At 41.2% G+C, this 19,300-nt stretch overlaps 1 protein-coding gene across 2 annotated transcripts; it reads left to right on the forward strand.

The window, feature by feature from the left end:
- The first annotated feature begins 2,526 nt into the window (after positions 1-2,526).
- On the forward strand, positions 2,527-19,202 carry LOC120752333 (patatin-like phospholipase domain-containing protein 2). Of its 2 annotated transcripts, none has more exons than XM_040063232.2 (9): positions 2,527-2,726; positions 7,476-7,708; positions 8,067-8,132; positions 10,781-10,990; positions 12,066-12,126; positions 14,196-14,414; positions 14,747-14,879; positions 16,050-16,166; positions 17,008-19,202. In XM_040063232.2, the coding sequence occupies exons 1-9, from the start codon at positions 2,540-2,542 to the stop codon at positions 17,297-17,299; spliced, it is 1,518 nt and encodes a 505-aa protein (XP_039919166.1). In that variant the 5' UTR covers positions 2,527-2,539; the 3' UTR covers positions 17,300-19,202. The 2 variants fall into 2 exon arrangements, with proteins under 2 accessions (XP_039919166.1, XP_039919168.1); XM_040063234.2 differs by lacking the exon at positions 2,527-2,726 and adding an exon at positions 6,062-6,413.
- The last annotated feature ends 98 nt before the right edge of the window (positions 19,203-19,300 follow it).

The following is a 19,300-nucleotide window of genomic DNA, read 5'->3' on the forward strand; positions in this document are numbered from 1 at the left end:
TTTTTTTTTTTTTTTTTTTTTTTTTTTTTTTTTTTTTAGAAATGTTATTTGCTAAGTTAGAGATGATGTAGTGGAGAAATTGTACTATCTGTCAGAAGCAGCCCAAGAAGACACAGATACTGAAAAAGGCTGGGCATACGTGGGACACCAGTGTAGGGAACAAATTTGGTATTGTGTACTGGTGGAATCGCAATACATTTAAAAACATTGATGTAAATTGAGATAGGGAAGGACCTGAATTTACCAGCTCATCACAGCATGAGCAACCAGAATCTGTGATTCAGCTTCCCTGGCAAGGACTGTGTAAAGCTCTAGAGAAGCCCCATCTGAAGGACCAGTTGCTTTACTGGTTGGGGAGCATTGGTAGCACCTGTGTCACGAGACGAAGCCAGAGGAGCTCAATTCCCCGAGTGTCACAGAATGGGAAACAAAGGGAATAAAATTCAGCACTCTTACCTTTGTCAGTGTTACATAGGAGATACCAACGTCAAAGGACCCAAAGCAGAGGAGCAGATGGTTATGAACTGGCCATTTTACAGGAGAAACAAGACTCCTCCTGACTATTTGGGAAATGGCGTTCGGGAACAGCCTTCTAGTGACAGTTTAGGGATTAAAAACCCCCACATTTTTAAACAGAGTTGATGTCTACCAGCAAAACTGAGCTTAGCTCGGAAAAACCTGTTGATGTGATAATGTTCTGAAAATCCCCTGCTGGCCTGGCATTTAATTGCCTCTGTCAGATTTCTGTAGCTGTCCAGAAATGTCCCTCTCTGAACACCTCGGTGTCCATTTTCCAAAACATGGATTAAGAAATGGTACTATCCCACACTTAAGGTCTGAGTAAATGACATAAGAGTACACATGAAAGGAATACAAAATACTGCACAGCTGGGCCTTTCCTTTAGAAGAGAATAGAAAAGTTACAGGAGTCACAATCACATTTTTAATGAAAGAAGACTCTTTTAGGAAGTGTGAGATGTGATTTCATCTCTCTTTTCAGCTTCTTCGTTCTTTGTGAACTGAAAGGGATTTGGATTAGAACACTCCCTGCTCGGCTCATGGAAATGGTGAATGAAACTGAATGGCCCAACAAGACAGAAGTGGCTAGAGAGCTAACTTAGAAGTGGGGAAGGTGGAAGTATGGCCCAGTGCTTGTGATGCTCATTTAGAGGCAGAATTATGCCTTCAAGTCCACTCAGATTGAAAAAGAGCTTGATCTCTGCTCTCTCCATGGCACTGCTTTCTATAAATAAAAGCTCTCACAACACAAGGTGTACTCTTAAGTGTATTTGGAAAGTATGAACTCCTCTTGGACTCTTCTGAGATGTTATAACATCCCACTGTTATGATGCAATGATGCATGCAGGTAGCGAAAGAGGGTTTCTGCAGTCCTGAGTGAGGCAATTAAATCCTGGAGGATTTCAGACATGCTGTTCTCTGTTTTATTTTCGTAGCTGAGTTTTGAGGATCTCCCTGCTGGGCAAGGTAATTGTTGTGAATTCCCTTCTGAGCTAGTCAATCTCTACCAGCATTGCAGGCTGAGCCTAATGGGAACTCAGGGGTTTGTGGTGACAGTCACATACAAATGTCAGTTCTTACAAATTTTAGAGGACACCTGCCCCTTTTACAGGGAGATAGACCCTACCTGGATGTGTTCAGATGCATCTAAGAGGACTTGAGCAGAAAATGATTTAGAGCATATCTCTGGCCTGCGATGCAGCACTACACAGAAGTATCTGAACTGTTGTTTAGGATAATAAGCCTGCAGGTCTTCAGAGTCTTAAAGATTATGAGAGCTCCAGAAGTCTCAGTTTTAGTCCAGAACTAAACTGACTCTTATTTTTGATGCATCAGTCAGCTAGTACTGCCAAAACTCTGCCAGATGATGCTGTTCTAGACTTCACGTGGCATTTAGCTGCTTTCCTTGAACTTCTTTCTGTAAAACGCCGATAGAACACGAACACAGAATTGTTTGCAGATTGAAATTGCAACCTAAAAGCAGATTATTCTATCATCTTCCCGTTATAAGCCTAGTGCTATCACGACACCGGACCCGCTGTGCCTCACTGACCCCGGACCCCACCGTCCCTCACGATCTCCGGACCCCACCGCCCGCCGTGCGGCTTTGGAAGCGCCGTGGGCGGGCCGCGCCCATCTGGACCGGGGCGAGGGCTCGGAGACAGGCGGGGCTGGGGCACCGGCGGAGGCCGCCCGAGGCAGGGGTTGCGAAGGGTCTCGGGGGTCGCCCAGGTCTGCGGGGGCCGAGGGGACGGAGCGGCGCGGGGCTCGGGGCGCGGCTCGCACCCGCGGGAGCGCGCCCCGCGCCGGGCGGGGGCGCCAGGAGGCGGGGCCGCATTGGCATCTGCCCTCCGGTTGGCTGGAGCGCCCGGTGCCACCGAGCGGCGGCGGGGGATTGGCTGCGGCGCGGCCGGCGGTGGGGGCGCGGCCGGCGTGTAACGCGCGGGGCCGGCCCGCCGAGCGCGCTCAGTCGCCGGGCAGCGGCCGCGGCCACCGGAGCGCCCCTGGCCCGCCGGCGACCATGCTGGACCTCGAGGGCGGCTGGAGCGTGTCCTTCGCCGGCTGCGGCTTCCTGGGCGTCTACCACATCGGAGCCGCCACCTGCCTGCAGGAGCGCGCCCCGCACGTCATCCGCGACGCGCGGCACATCTACGGCGCCTCCGCCGGGGCGCTCGCCGGCGCCGTCCTCGTCGGGGGCGGCTCTCTGGGTCAGCGGCGGGGCCGCGGGGAGCGGGGCGAGGCGGGCGGCGGGGCCAGCCCCGGGAAGGGACAGGTGCGGCGGGCAGGGCCCGCTGAGGCGCGGGAGCGCGGGCGCGGCCCCGGGAGCGCTCGGGCGGCGGGGTTCCTCGGGCCGGGCCGGCTCCGATTCTCTGCTTCCCTTCACCCCTAAAACGTGTGCCTGTGGGTGGGATGACATCCGAACGTGGCGCAGGGAATGGTGTCGGCGATGCCCGATCCGATTCCCGCCCTTACGCGGCCGAAGGGTCGGGGTTCCTCTGGTGCATCAGGCGCTGCTCTCACCGCCGCTGTCCAAAGTCCGGGAATTACCCGGGAGAGCGGCGGGCAGCTGAGCCCTGACAGCCTCCAGAGCAAGTCGGCCAGCCCTGTCATCTGCTGTAAACAAAGTGTTTGCGCTAGGTTGGGAAATAGAGCATCTATCTCCCTGCACGTGAGGCGCCGGGTAGGTTTATCCTGCTTCCTCCAGAGCTGCTCCTTTCTGGGGTGAGGCTGAGAGAGTTAAGGTCAGGGCTTAGGTTAGCTTTAACGTGCTTTTCCTCTCTAATCTGGGCACGGTGTATGTTGCAAAGGTCGCTTAGGTGTATGATTAGAAACAGTGGATTGGTTAAAATCACAGATTTTAATTGTCATTTGAATAATAGAGGTAATCTTGTGTTGGGTTTATGCTGGATTGAAGGTGTCAGTTTGAAACTAAATGTAGTGTGCTTTGTAAAATACACACTTATTTTCTAGCAGTAGGAAAAATACACCTTACTTTTACCTATTTAGGGCTCATGAATATACATTTTTCTAGGAATTAAACTCGATAAAAGCTATCAAAATATCAAGGTGTTTGGGATAGCAACTGGATTGCAGTTTAAAACAACTGTATGAAATATCTCAAAATCTGAAAGTGGTTTTCTGTTTATACTACAGAAATCCACTAAGTAATGCTTGTCTAGTTCATGACTCTACACTGATTGTTTTTGCTAGCAGCAACCTTGACTGGTTTAGAACTACAGGATTTTGTAAACTCAGATTTCATCTTCGAAGAGGAGAACAGTGAGTACCTCCTTTGAATTTGGAGAGGTTTGTTTTTAAATTTCTGAGGAAAAAATCCATTGACTAAGACAAGCAGAAGTTCTCTGTAAGTACAGGAGGGCAATGTTTGTCCCTGCTGCTTTAGCCACTGAACTCTAGAACATAAGCTTAATTTCTTCAAAGCTTTAGCAGTAAACTTGTGCTGCTTAATTTCATTTTGCTGTAATGTCTGAACATGACACACTTGAGTTATTATGACAGCTTTTAAAACAAATCATCATTTTCCCCAATAGCTGGTTTTTTTACAACATACCCAATTTTAAGTATTAAATCATTGTAAGTGATTTGAGAAGGAAGCTGTCTTAAATATTTGAAGCACTCTTTAGTCCAGAAAATGTATGTTGTTTATTTGGCAGTATGAGTTAATAACAGCTTTTAAATGGTTTAGCACTTTAATAATTAAGAGTTGTTGATTTCAAATTGCTACCTTTCCCAATTATTACTAATCTCATATGCCAACTGAGATTTTTGATTTTCTCTAATAAAATGTGTGTGTGGTCCCTGTCCAAGGTAGCAAATTCCATGGGTGAGTGTGTTGCCATGGGGAAAAAAAAAGAAAAAAAAAAAAATCACGTGGGAATGCTGAAAGACAATTCAAAACCACCCACATTCTAAAGTCTGTGAATTGCTCTAAGTGTCTAGCTGCAGTATTTTGTGAGCTTGTGTGAAAGCAGAGCATGGTAACTAAGCTCTAAAGAAACACTGTTTTACAGTGATAGGATGTATTTTGTGAGCTTTTATCATATGCCTCTCTTATTCTGATATACTTTAATGTGTAGTATTTGTGGTTCCTGCAGTTGAGGTTGTAAGTCTTGTGGTTTTTTTTCACAGTTGCATTTTCCTTTGGGTAGATAGAGCCCAGCTATTTGCAGAGGTGAGCGGAAGGATGAGAGGGCAGCAGGCACAAGCTGGAACCTGGTAAATTCAGATGAAGTGTAAGGAAAAGACAGTTGCTGTGAGAGTAGTAAAATAATAGAACAGGTTCCCAGAGAGGCTGAGGGATCTCCACACTTGGAGATGTTTTGGGGCTTGGCAGGACCCAGCCCTGAACTAGTCTGTGTGCTGGTGCACACAAAACAGAGTGTGCAAATCTTGGAGCAAGGGCTGTGGCTAGAATTGAAGAGCCTATTTCATTTCTTGCAGCCTTGTAGCCAGATGTTTTAAGTGAAGGGTTTTCTCTTTGATTCAGATTTCCTGCTGGATAGGTGGGCAGTCCGTGGAACTTCAAATGTGGATAAACATAATCATTAGCCATTGAATGGGAAAGAAAATTGTACTTTTATAGTCTGACAAAGAGGTTTCTCTCATGAAATTTGGGGGAGGTTGGGAAGCTTAGCCATCACTATTGTTTTGAGGATGAAATGCATTCCAGGCTATTCCAAACTGGAATGTTAAAGCTGCACTCCTTGGATGTCCTGCAGATCTGGTGTTTTGATAGTGGTGTGATCATCTATTCCAGTGGGGCACTTAAAGAGAACAAGTTTAGTGGAGACTGCAAATATATAATGTCAGGTTTTACTCTGTGGGGTAAACTTCTCAGGTTTTACCCTGTGAAACAAAGCAGTAATTAACGAATTATTAAAAATAGGAATGCAGAGCTATAACAAGAAACACATTTATCACACTTATTAGGAAGATTAATTTCTTTAGCTCTCTTGTGTTTCAAAACTAAAACAGACAGATCAAGACCTGCCTAAAATCCCAGTTTGACTTGAACTCTAGCCCTTAGTCCCTTTTTGCGAAGTTCCTGGTTTGGAATACACCAGCCGAAGAGGTAAGCTTATTTTAGTCCTGTTGGAAAAGGAAGGGAGAAAGAAAAGAAGTTGAACTACTTTGAAGTCTGTTGAATTAATGAAAAAAGCTTTGTAAATTTTCAGTGTTTTAATATCACATGCTGTTCGATAGAATTTTTTTTTTCCCTTCTTGACTTGGAGCCGTTCCTGGGTTTAAATTAGTTTAAAATAAACAAAATATCTATGTTTGTTTTTTTCCTTTTCTTTCCTATGAACTACTTCAAGCGTAGAAATTCTTCTATGTGGAGATGATGGGAGCTGCTAAATCAAATTGCATGTATTTGTTTGCTGCTGGTTTGTATTTTAGAACAGGCGAGTGACTTGCTTGGTGCATAAGTTTTCAAATCTGTATTTATTTTGGACCAGGTAATTATTGCATATGCTCCAAGACTTCTCTTCCTGGCCAGAGTTCTGGTAGTTCAGTACCTCAGACTCCAGCAACACGGCTGTTTTTAGAAAGTTTGGAAGACTGAGCGTTGCTAAATAAAAAAAGGAGTCGATAACGAATATCTGGATGCGGGGAAAATTAGAACGGCTGAAACTGCCTGATTCTGCTTTTGGACGTAACTTCGTCACTTGGCAGAATGTGACTTGTGCAATTTTTTTTTTATTTGCGTGTAAGATGTGTTTTACTAAGGTAAACATATATTTGACCATGAACAGTGAGCTGTGTCTGAATTGTTTGCTGTCTTCTGGGGCGGGAGGTGGCGTCAGGCTACTAGTGTCCGTGGATTTGTGGCTCAAGATTTCCCTCTGCGAGGACGGAATGAAAGAATTGAAAGGGTAAAGATGGAGTGTGTCTGGTACCTCAGATTTTTCAGAGATGATCTTTTGGACATAGACTCTTGGTTGAGAATGATAAATGTTAGTTATTGCTATTTGAGGGAGGGAATAACATTGTAGCAAGGTCATACTTTGGAAATTAATCGGAGCTCAAAGGCTTAAGCAGAGTTGTTGCCAGTGCAGTGCTCACATTTAAGCTGATATATTGAATTTTATCTGTTCAAGTATGTAAGTTCTGAAAACATTTTCAGAAGACCTTGTAGCCTATCACTCAGGTTGATAAGGTGTTACTTTGACCTTCCCCCCCTCTCCTTTACCAAACTGACAAAGCAATTCCCTCTAAGTGTGCCCTGGAGAAATGTGACGTTCTAAGGTCAAACAAAACATTGCAGGTGGATGAGCTGCTCTTCTTCCTGTGACTAAATGTTGAAAAGATTTTAGTGTTCTTCAGGAACAGTCCTGTCTTTTGTAGTGGTTTGAAGCTCCCAAACGTAGATTTAATTGGAGAAAAGATTATTATGTGTCTGTTACTGTAAAAATGCACCTATTTAGGTGGAGACCTGTATGGTGTATTACGGATCTCCACATTCCTTTCCCACTGCTTTCAAAACTTCCCTCCTGGCATTCCTACCAGATACACTTCATGTTCCCTTTAGTGTGTTTATGTATCAATGAGGAGAAATGGTGCCCTAAAACCTTAATTTTGGTTCATCCTTTTTCTTTTTTTTTTTTTCTTTCTCCTCAAAAAATGCATTTCTGGAATGAGTAATTCCTAATGCAAGTATCTCATATGGGTATTTTACACTTAGAATCTACATCTTAATGATGTATAAGTAGCTTAATCTTCACCAGGAGATCTTTTTGAAAGCTTAAAGTGATTTTTTTCTCTCTCAGAAAACTCCTAAATTCCTTAAACATGTCGGACAGTTACTTAATCTGTTAAAAAAGCTCTTGCATTTTCATTCCAGCAATAAGAGAGATAAGTTGGAGCTCTAGGTATGTTTCATTAGTGCAAGTGTGGGTTGTGTTTCTGCTGTTAAATGCAATGCATTTTCTTTCCAGCTCAGGCTTGTGCAGATGTTCTGGCATTAGCCAAAGAAGCTAGAAAGCGAAACCTCGGTCCTCTTCATCCTTCCTTTAATGTGATAAAGATAATAAGAGATGGGCTGATGAGAAATCTTCCAGAAAACACACACCAGTTGTCATCAGGCAGACTTTGTATTTCACTCACCAGAGTATCAGATGGCAAAAATGCCTTGATATCTAATTTTAACTCTAAAGAAGAAGTTATACAGGTATGTTTCTTTTTGGTAACTTTTAGAAACTTCTATAATCCTATGTCTCTTTAACATCACCTGTTGAGTTTCTGCTTTAAACATTTCAGGTATTGTTACTCTGAGAGTGTTTTAAAGAGGAACCCAAACGTTTTTACACCAGATTCATGAACTGATTTTCCCAGTCAATGTGTCTCTGAACTGTTTTAGGGAGGAGGTACAAGGAATCAGTCATAAAAAAAGGATAAATGTCTTAAAAGTGCAGTGGATCTAATGAAAGTATAGTCTTACAGAATAAGAATTTATTTTATAAAGATAAATGTTTATGTCACTAATGGAACAGTTAACATTTAATTTTTATGGTCTCATTTTCTTACAGGCTTTAATCTGTAGTTCATTTGTCCCTATTTATTGTGGCCTCATTCCACCTTCATTTAGAGGTGTGGTAAGTCTCTCTTGTTAAAATCTAAAAATAGTTCTAGCTATTCTGAAAATATTAAGAATGCATGTGGGGTTTTTTGTTATCCTACTGTAAAATAAATGCCTTCATCATAGCTTCTAGTACTGTAGCTGTAACACTTCCCCAAAAAAGAAAGGAACACTGAATGTGTGGAAGATATTATGTGTATTTTAACACAAACGTATTGTCTCTCTGTCCTTCCTCTGCCCCCTAAAATTCATTAATAAAAGAAAAAGATATTATAAGATAATGAGTATGTAACCTCTTGATAAATGTTTATTGAAGGAAGTGATACTCTTTCACCTGCGCAAATTTACAGGAAGAGTCACCTGTAATTGTTCAAAGATATATCTTGTAATATAGTTTATTGTACATCTTTGTGTTCTGGCGGTAGGGAGATCTACATTAAAACTGGCTAGAAGTTCTGTGTTCAGTTAGGTGCAAACAAAGCTTTTTAATGCCTTCTGGCATTTACATTCAGTGTAAGAAAGCTTGTCTTTTAGAGGTAAAATATCAGTATGTTAGTATGTTCTATTGCTTCCCAGGAACAGCTGGTTACAAAGCCTCTTAATACTTCATGGCTGCACTGGGCTCTCTAAAATCCCCCCTTAAAGAGACAAAAACTGCAGGAAAGTTGGCATGGTTTGTTGTAGGTGTTATAATTACAGGTCTGGAGGCAGATCTGCATTTCAAATCAAGGCAGTGACATCGGTGGCTTTTTGTTACCCTGTTCTATTCACTTGCATTTGCTTTCCTTCCAACTCTGGTGCTCCTTGCACAAGGAGAAGGGAAGGAAGAAAGAAAACTTGAGACGTCTTTAACAGCGGTTGATAACACCCTGTTCTCAAGGCAATTTGCAAGTATTAAAAGGTCAAGAATAGATGTGAAATGTATTTGTTTTTTTCTTCATGCTGAAATTTAAGCAAAAGTGATTAGAACTGTATAGGGATTTTCTTTATCTGTACTTCTAAACCTTGTATGTCTCCTTAAACTCTTCCAGATTAAAGGTGTTATGAAAACAGGACGTTGGACTGAATCCAAGGTTTAGGTGGATCCAGGCTAATCTGGCTGTTCAGTTCTTGTCACCAGACAACAATGTTATTTTAAAAGGCTTGGTTCAGAGCACAAAACCATACAAGTGATGCTTCATTTGGCTGTATTTTGAGGAAGAGAAGGCATCATTCTATTCTTTTAATCTTTGCAATTATTTTGATATGATTTTAATGCTTGGGAGGCATTTTGGGATGTGACTTAGTAAGAATACCACAGTTACATATAGTTGGCATGACTCCTGTAGACTTAAGCACAACAGAATGTTAAAAATGTAAAGTTTGTGACATCTTGCTGTTTACTGCTTGGCATTCCTGCCTGTATACAGTAAAACAAAGGCTTAAGGATAACATTTAAGAGGTGTATCTATCTGCCAACCCAAAAGCTTTTGGGTGTGGTGGCTTTTGTTTGGATTTTTTTACTCCTTTCAAACACAGCAGTGGTTTTAGATTTAAAAAAATGACCTGGAGGAACAGCTGAGCAGATACTCCAAGTCATGAAAATCATTTAGATCAGTAGAACAGTGACTCAGATATGTACTTCCACCTTTTAATACTTCCATGAGAAGGGTTTTCCTTTGCCAGACCTGTTGTATTTTATTTATGCCATGAACGACTTGGGGGTTTCACTTGTACTTTAGCGATTGCATTACACACCTAAAGTTTGGCAGGAGCTGCAGGCTGCTGGGTCCAGAGGGTATCCTGGGAAGCTGACAGGCCATGAGCTGCCCTCTTCCTAATTCCTAATGTGTTTCTCAGAATGGTCAGGGTATCAGGGCAGCTGAAACTGACAATCCACGTTGCTCCTGCTCAGATCACTGCTGTTACACATATATTTGATAAGGACCTACAGTTTAGGTCTGGTGGCCTGTTAGGGAGGAGGAAAATGCAGCTTCTGAACCAGCAAAGCTGGTGGTTTGGGAACAAACCAGTTTCCTGTGGCCCACTGGAAAGCTGGCTGCTGTGAGCGAGTGGAGGGTGTGTCTGTAGCCACTGGAGCTGCTGCACTAGACAGTGCAGCTACCCCAAAAGAGAGCACTTTGGGCCTCGAATCTTAAAATGTCTGAGGTGGTGATGCACTAAAAGTAGCGAAATGGGCCATTCAGTGTGAAGGAGACAAAAGCATAACCTGGAACTTGCACACAAAGCATAATTGATGTCTGTGACTTGGCAAAATTTCTGAAGCACTGTCCATCTTTACTTCCATTTCCTTATGTCCACATCCATTTTGATGCTTTTCTATCAAATTCTAATTCTGAAGAGTATTTTTAAGTTAGAATGCCTTAGTATCTTGGAACTTGAACTTTGAAGCATGGAGCTGCTTTTCTCTATACGTTGTGTAGGATTATCATCTTTAAAAAAACATACAGAAAAATCCCAGATGGAATATGCTTGCACTGCCTATGGAACTTTACGTAGGAATGTTTATTGGCATTAGAGAACAGATGATGCCCCTCAAAATGTTTAGCTTGGGAGCACCAGGCTTAAGTTACAGCCTTAAGTGCTGTTTTATTTTTGCATGGGGGACTCTGCTGCTGAGACATTGTCAGCCCTTGAGATGTGTTGTTCCCATTCCTTTTGTAGCGTTATGTGGACGGAGGAATCAGTGACAACCTGCCTCACTATGAGTGTAAGAACACCATCACAGTGTCCCCTTTCGCTGGGGAGTGTGACATCTGTCCCAAGGGGAAGTCAGCCAACTTCCACGAGATGAACGTGACCAACACCAGCATTCAGTTCAGCCTGGGCAACCTTTATCGCTTAACACAAGCGCTCTTTCCACCTGAACCCAAGGTCAGCCCCTGCCTTCCTTTGCTTCATCTCTCCACATGAAAGCTTTTGCAGAAAGTTCCAGTGTCTTAGCATTCCATCCAGTCACACAAACTTCTCTGGTGATGTATCTTGTTTCTATCTTTTCCTGTTTTGTCTACGTCCTCCTTGGTTTTAGTCTCTCTTGTGCTAAAAATGCATATCCTGCTACTGGCTTTCAGTATTTATTTGGGAATTATCACAGGATTCTATCATAAAATCAACACTGGGAAATTAACAACAGTCAGTTTGTAGTCCTTTCATGTTTACATGCCAAGAAATTAGAAGAAGTTCTAAAGTTTCATGGTTTTGTAAAGGTCTTAATTAATACTTGGCACAGGCAAGTTGCTTTTAAACTTTGTTCATTGCTGTTAGTTGCAGATCTGAAGAGGGAAATGATCTTGAATTGCTGTTGTGGAAAAAACCAACCAAACAAAAAAACCCCACGAGACCTTTTCAACTGGCTTGGGATATAGTACAGCAATAAAGCAAATTTTCTGTCTGCTTTTTGACCACTTCAAGACAAATTTGAAATTCTACTTATGCAGGCTTTATTTATTTATTTATTTATTTATTTTATACTAGTACCTCTGTGTAGGTGAGCTGGTATTGCATCTTGTAAAAGATATTTTCATAGGGAAGATAAGTCTGAGCCTGAGCATCAGAATTGCACAGCTAATTTTTCAAAGCTTTGGGAAGTGAGAAGCACTGGGAGGGAAGGAAGGGATTCGGCATACTCCAAACACCCTGTTTCATTGCTGCTAGCAGCTTCTGAAGAGCTAATCAAGGACACAGGAGGAGAGGGAAGTCTTCCAGTCTGTTTGAATGCCATCATTCATTGCATCTGTGACAGCTGAAAGATAAGTTAATGCGCCTGATCACGTATGCATCATCACAGCAGCCACATTAACCTGAATATGTTGCATTCCAGCAGTTGTTAAAGTGGCTTTTCTCTTCCAAGAGTGGAAGGTGGATGAAAGTGGCTTTTCATTCTGCAAACTGTTGATCTGAAGTTGAAACTCCTTTTTATTTGTCTGACTCGTTTACTCTGTATTTGCAGGTACTCGGAGAGATCTGTGAGCAGGGATATTTGGATGCTCTTAAATTCTTGAAGGAGAATGGTATGTTAAACTTTCAGATAATTATAGATTATATGGTCTTTACCTGAGTTTAAAAAACAAACTAAAAAAACACAGATCAAAACAAACAAAAAGGATGAGGGGGTTGTGTGTAGCTAAGAAGGGTGTTTGAGAATTTTGGAGGGATCATGATAGTTTCATTCTTGTAGAAATGCCATAGTTATAGTTCACCTGAGGTGAACTGTGCCACACAATAATTGAACTTTTGGGGTTTTGTCAAATCTGTGTGAAGTAAATGTTAAGTGAAATTTCCAAAGAATTCCAGTTCTAGGCAAATTATATTATAACTTGGCTTTCCTCTTAATTGTGCAGGGTGGGAATAGGCTACTGCTTCCCACTCCTCTGAAACCTGTATCTTCTATTGCCTCCTCTCTGCTGTCATCCGAGTCATTTTCTGGTAGTCCAGAAGTGGGAGCTGGACTACCAGAAAAAGAAAAACTCAGTCACACACAAACCCTCTGTGTGAGAGAAGACTTTAGAAGATGACAACTAACAGTGGAGCAGTTGTTGACACCTAGATAAGTTTAGAAAGAAGAATTACGAGTTCTGCTACTCTACTCCTAGAATTCTAATAACATGTTTTATATTGATAAATACTATTGCTCTGCGCTCTTTGAGACAAACAAAAACTTGAAGACAGTGACTTCATATTAGGATGAAGTTAATCCTGTGTTAAATGTGCCTGGGCCCTGTAGTCTTTGAATGCAGAAGCAAATTGGTACTGGGTGAGATGAGAGGAATGGGAATAGAAATGGGACTTCTGCACCATTACAGATAATACCAGCTGCAGGATGTATTGCAGTCATTGATGTACTCTGCTGATGCCTGCTTACTTAATATTCAAGTTGTCTTGAAACAATGCTCTTCACTGAAGAACCTCACAGTTCTGCTTAAGAGCTTGATTTTCTATAGTGCTATTATTATGTATTATTATTATTTAATGAGAGAGTGTAGCTTTATAGCTTTTACCAGGTGATTAAAAGCACAAGCTCTACAAAGAGCCTCTGGTTTGTGGTTGTTCTGAGCTATCCTGCACCCATAGGTTTTCTGTGTGCAAGCTTCCATCTGACACTAATATCTGACATTCCTTGCAGTTCCTCCTCACTCTCTCTGCCCCATGTCCTCTCTGTATTGCACTGTTGTCCTCCTTTTCACACTGCTGATCCTGTGATCAACTTTGTTTTTATTCTGTCACAGGGTTGTTTTGCATCAAGCTTAATCAATGATAATTATAACCTTTCCAAGGTTGTTCATTATGCATCGCCTTTCTTATTAACTTATTTCAGCTGTAAGAATTAATTTGCCCCCCATCTGTGACACTTCAAATATTTTCCTTTGCTAAATTCACTGTGTATTCTTTTGACATCTGTCTTTTACTAGTACTTTCAAGTAAGACACAGGTTCTGTTGTATGCAGGTATGGATTCTAGTCAAATTTGGCAGTCTTTTTCATATGTAATTTTATACTGATTTTCTGGAAATCAAGTGTAAATACACTTCTTATGTTTTTCTCTTTGTAATCGTTGTCTAGTGCTTGTTTCTAAGGTAGTTACCAGTGCTCTTTCTTAATTGGCACCAGTTTTGCAATGCAACCCACGTTGATTTAGATCTGTACTTTGGATACAACTGAAAAAAATATTGTAACCTAGTTGCTTTCCTTTTCAGCCCTGTTGTAGCAATGCCTCAAAGTACTCATGTGATACTTGCCATATCAAATTTCCCAAATATCTGATGTGTTTTAGCATTTTCTTTCAAATACATATTAAATCAGTTTTCCTCCTCTCCTTTGCTTTCTTGGAGGAAAACAACAATAGTAAATGACTATGTGTTTCCTTTTCTCTAGAACCAGTTTTAAAGTAAGACTTAAGCCTTCAGAAGAGCCATCACTGTGATTAAACTTTTGGGGGATCCTGAGAGCCAGGTGCATTTGACATGGGGTAGATGATGTTCCCTCAGGACCAGTCTTTGTTCAGACACACAGACCTCAGGTGTTGTACAGGTGCTCAGGAGGCCTGTGAATCAAACCTAAGTGAAAGCTCTTGACTCTTTCAGGCATTCTGAATGAATCAATTTATATCCACTTGTCCTTCACAAAAAGAAACCCTCACGAGGCTGCACAACAGCACATTGACCACGTGAAGAGAAGAAAATTGACAGAGAATAATGGAATGGAAACTTTGAAAATGACCAGCTTAAATGATCAGCTAAAGCAAAATCCTTGGCCTTTGGAGAAGAGCATATTTGAGAGTCTACCTCCCAGACTTCGTAAAGGTGTATGCTTCAGGCTGTTTCCTGTAACTCTGAGTGGCAAACTTTGATTTTTTTTTTTTTTTTTTTTTTTTTTACATTAATATTTAGATCTATTGCTTAGAAGTTCTGGATAATATGTTTGGCCACTGTGGCATGAGTCTGTATTCCCATATTTTAAAATATCATAGAGACAGTTTATGGTAAGAGTGCCCTGAGATTAATTCTTTCATTTTCTAACTGAGCCTCATTCAGTAACACTTGATAATATTGACTGGCTATTACAAAACTCTGAGAATGTTATTGAAACTGCTTTCAGATAGTGTAACACGTTTTCCCTAATAATTATTCTTAAGCACTGCAGGAAGCTTGTAAAGAACAGAATGGACTCTATGCTCAGTTCTCTAAGCTGTTCCCCATGAGGGTGATATCCTACCTGATGCTGCCATACACGCTCCCAGTGGAGTCTGCTTACTCGGTTGCTTTACGGTAAGAAACTTGTAAAGAACTCCTTTAGAATTATCATCATTTTGGAAATGCACTCATTGAGAGTTTATTCAGTGTTGGAGGCTTTCTGGGACTCAATAATTCAAGCGGTAAATGGGTCAAAAGACCCATTATTTCTACCTGTAGATGCATCCTCCTAAAGCCTATATAATTCATAGATAAATAGGCACATTAAGAAGGTTCTTAAATAACACACTCATATTACTAATAGCTACCTTGTAATTGATCAAAAGAAGCACCCTTAGTTGTGCTTTCCAGGATTACATTCTTCATTACTATATTCTGCAGGGGTATCTGAACTCTTTCCACATCCTTTCTGTGCTTCTTTCTGAAGTCAGGAGTGAAATCCACTGTCTACTCACCATATAAATTCTCTTACCAGTTTGGTTTAGGTTGACTGAGACTTGTGCTCTTGAAGCTTAAGAGGGATTAATATGATGAGTTTCAATTCTTGTCAAGGAGAAGTTCTGCTCAGTGAATGCACCGTGAATATTAAGCTTTGTGCTTACTTAAGGGAATTCCAGTCCTTGAGCAGCAGATGTCATGACTATCGTTACAAAATCTTAAAAAATCAGTTCTGGTAATCTAACCATAAAGAACTCCAGTGAGGTATTTTCTGTGTCACTGAATGTGGCACTTCTGTGCCATTTTTGGTGGATGGGGAAGAAGCAAGTTTCCCCAGATTTCTCTGTGGGATTTTCCTCCTTGTCCCAGTCTGATGTAGCTGACTTATGTTAAGGGTATCATAAGGAAAAAAAAAAGTACATCTGGGGCATTGTTCTCGTTCTGCCTTCTCTTTGTTCTTCCATTGTGCTTTTCTTTTGTTCTTCCTTCCTCTTCCACCTTGCTTTAAACTGAGCAGAAAGTTCCTATCATGAATGTCTTGGGAACAGGAATATTTTGCAGGATTCCTGTGCTGGTCACAGGGTGTGGAATGCACACACTGGTCAGCCACTCAGAGATGCAGTGATTTGTGCTGCCCCTTTTCTTAGCTTGTAGAAGAGAGATGAGAGGGCTGGATGGGAATTCAGGGAGGCTGAGAAGAAATGGACACCTTGGTTAGGGGAGTCGATTTGGGAAGAAAAAAGCTGTTTGAGCTGTGGGACAGGGTGTGTAAAAATATAACAAGTTGTGTTTTGGTTTTGCCTGCAGGTTGGTGAACTGGTTTCCTGACATGCCTGCTGACGTTCGATGGATGCAGGAGCAGCTTTTTCGGATTGCTGCCACAGTTTATGCCCAGGCTAAAAGCAAGCTGTTCTGTACAGCCAGGTAAAGTGGAGTGCTGCTGCACGCAAGTGACACAGTTTTAGAAGTTCTCTCTTTTCTTGAATTACACCATTTGGCTTTTGAGGCATCTCTCTGAGCAAAAATGTAGTTCTTGGTATATATTTGCTATTCATCCTGCTGTCCTCTCCTCAGTTACTTGATAGAAAATGTAAATCCAGTGTCTTTTGTTCCTTCATTTCTTAATATTCCTGATTCCTTTCCACAATGAATTTGGGGATCATCACCTTCCTGCTTTTACCCTCATTCAGCAGTTTCTTGCATTCCAGACTTACCAATCCTGAGTTTCTTCATCTGAGACAGGCTTTGGGAAGACACAGAATCACAAGTTTGTTGCAGAAATAACTTCTAAGAAGGGTTCTTTGGTCATTGCATCATGATTAAACACAAGCACTGGTTTTCTTGTGGAAAAGCAGCTCAAGCTGTGTTGAAGTGTCTGTGTATGGCAAGTTGAGGTATTTTTATTTGTGAGAGGGGTTGTGGCATCTTGTTTTGTTGGTTTTTTGTTGTTTGAGTTCTTGGGTTTTTATTCCCAAAAGCACTGCCAGAGAGAAGAGAAAACTTGAAAAAAAAATTAGGGTGTTCTTGGATAAAACTTCAGTTTCCTGTTTCTCAGATTGGAAAAGGCTAACCTGGTGATTCAGGTGCTGGTTTAGAGTGTACATAAGTTCTCTTCCACTTGTTCAGGTTGGTGATAACGAGCTGATTGTAAAGTGGAATGCAGAGATGGCCTTCAGGAAGGTGAACAACTGTATTTGCTCCTTGTAAACATGACAAAAATGCCATTGAAACACCATTAATCTTTTCCTTCTTTCTTTTTAAACAGGAAAGACAATTATGCATCACTAAGAAAATGTCAAACTGTCCCATCTACTGTGGAATTTCGTTCTTCGTACTGCCACCTCAAAATGCCTCACTCTGCTGCTCACATTGAGAGCTGGCTCTGGGAATCTTCATGCTTCATGCACTCAGCTGTGAAAAATGCTCCTGCTGATATCCAGGAGCAGTCAGACTTAAAGTCCTATGCGAATTTCCTCCCGAATCCTGATGAGTCTGCGTTGGAAATAGATGTTGACTCTTCCTCAGAGACAAGTTTCCAAACTGCTCCAGAGTATTAATTGGGAAGTAGATTCCACAGTTTCCAAAACTGAAATTTGGCAGAGAGAATTAAAACCTAGACTAGGGATCACTTTGTTTGTTGCCAATAAGTCTTGGAAAATTACTTGTTTACAGCTTCCTGACAAATCTGCCTTGGGAATTTTGCTGTTTTAAGGATTATAAGAACAGTGGCTGCTGTACTAAGAAACAGATTATAGCTCTGTTGAAGCACCAGCTCAATCAGCTGTACTAAGACTTGGAGTTAAACAGCAGCTCTCTGGAAACAAATCTTTTTTAAAAAAACACTTTCAGAATAAAAATGTAAATTCTGTAAACAGATTGTTAGGCAAACAAGCATAGATAACAGAGCATTTTTAAATATGTAATTCTTAACAATACTATGTGTTAGGTTTACTTTTATAGCACTTAAATGAAATTGGACTTTTACTCCCTTAAGAGGAATACACAAGTGAGTTTTAGTGGCCTCCAGTGTCCATTTGCCTTATATTTAAACATACTGTTGTGTTTATGGAAAGTTGTCTGCACAAGATACTGTAGGAGCAGTATTATTCTAGGTTGTTGTGTGTACTTTGCAGTTCCTGTTACCTTTCCTCTGTGTCTCTTTCCCTCCTGAAATACTTCAGGTGAAAATGACATGAGAAATGGGGCCCCTTGCCCTGAAGTGTAAACAAGTACAGTTTCAGTGACTTCAGAGGACTTTTTTCTTTCTTCTTCTTTTTTTTTTTTTTGAACTTAAGATAAAGGCTTAATACTTGATCAAGTATTGAAAAGTAGGTAAAATAGTGACTGTGGTTAGTAGCAAACAGTATGTGGAGAAGGTGTTAAATTTTACAGGTGTTAACAAAAATCAATGTATAGCAGGTGGTGAATGATGTTTAGGTTGTCTCTCTAATTGTTCCCTGATAATTTTTTACTTTTTCCCCCCCTCAGTTTCAGAGATTTTTCTTTCCTTCTTTCATTTCCCTGTTGCTAAAGGAAGAAAAAGGAAGGTGTCCCTCCTGTCTCACTGAGGTACAGTAACCCAAAGGAAGTTTCCCAAGATTGTCAAGAGCAGCAAAAATGTAAGACTTGGTGGAAGTATCAGTATTCAGGGAGCTCTGCAGAGGTCTCAAATAATAGGTTGAAAATTTAGCCAAATCATACCTCTCTTGAGACTTGGCAGCTTAAAGGTTTCCACAACAAAGGTTCTGCATGATTTCAACAGAGACAATGCATTAGTGGATGTTAGGATTAATTACTCTCCTGATGGCTCATCAGGTCTTGTACAATTTTTAAGTAGAAGGAAACAATAATGGCTTTAAAGTTGATTTCACCTGTGTTTGTGGGGGGAGCATGTGACCTTGGGAAACTTCTCATTCAAAAGAAGGAATTCTTTGCAGCCCAGGGAGGAGCTGCCTGAGGGCTTCTTATCCAGGGAAAAGGGTTGGATTGTGATGCTCAGGAGCTGGGACATGGGAGAGTGAGCTTCGGGGAAAATAGAGCACTTGAGTTGGGTCTTTCAAACAGTCTGTCAGTTGTGGTTCCCCTAAGCTTGGAGTGCTGCTTTTTACAATATTCAAGTGGGTTTTAGGTTGGGGAGGAAGTGCTGAGCTCTCTATTTCCATACTCTACAAGGCTGGTGCTACTTTACTTCAACTCTTCTGTTCATTTCTTGGGTATATATATCATCAGATTTACAAAATAAAAAATTGGAATTGTTACTCTAATTACAATTAAAATATACAAGATCTGTTTTAAATTGTCTTCATTCATTAGTTTACCAGTTTGTGTTAGAATTGAAGCAGGAATGCCAAGTTTGGCTTTCTGTCTTTGTTGGAATACTTCTATTAACTACATTTAAATCAACCTTAACCACTGTTTCTGTTGGGCACAGCTCCCATTTTATCTTCTTTTTTTCTACAATAAAACCACAATCACTTCTGTTACCATGGTCTCTGAGCTTTCTTGAGTGTAATTCACCCTGGTGCAACTTAAATCAGAATGTGTTGATGTCATTGATG

Source organism: Hirundo rustica, chromosome 4 (assembly GCF_015227805.2).
Source record: "Hirundo rustica isolate bHirRus1 chromosome 4, bHirRus1.pri.v3, whole genome shotgun sequence".
Taxonomy (NCBI): domain Eukaryota; kingdom Metazoa; phylum Chordata; class Aves; order Passeriformes; family Hirundinidae; genus Hirundo; species Hirundo rustica.

Bases quoted from the DNA above. Each gene is read 5' to 3' on its own strand.
- LOC120752333 (XM_040063232.2), top strand. From the start codon at position 2,540: ATGCTGGACCTCGAGGGCGGCTGGAGCGTGTCCTTCGCCGGCTGCGGC. The intron at 7,709-8,066 runs GTATGTTTCTTT...ATTTTCTTACAG, and splicing joins CTAAAGAAGAAGTTATACAG to GCTTTAATCTGTAGTTCATT. The intron at 10,991-12,065 runs GTCAGCCCCTGC...CTGTATTTGCAG, and splicing joins TCTTTCCACCTGAACCCAAG to GTACTCGGAGAGATCTGTGA.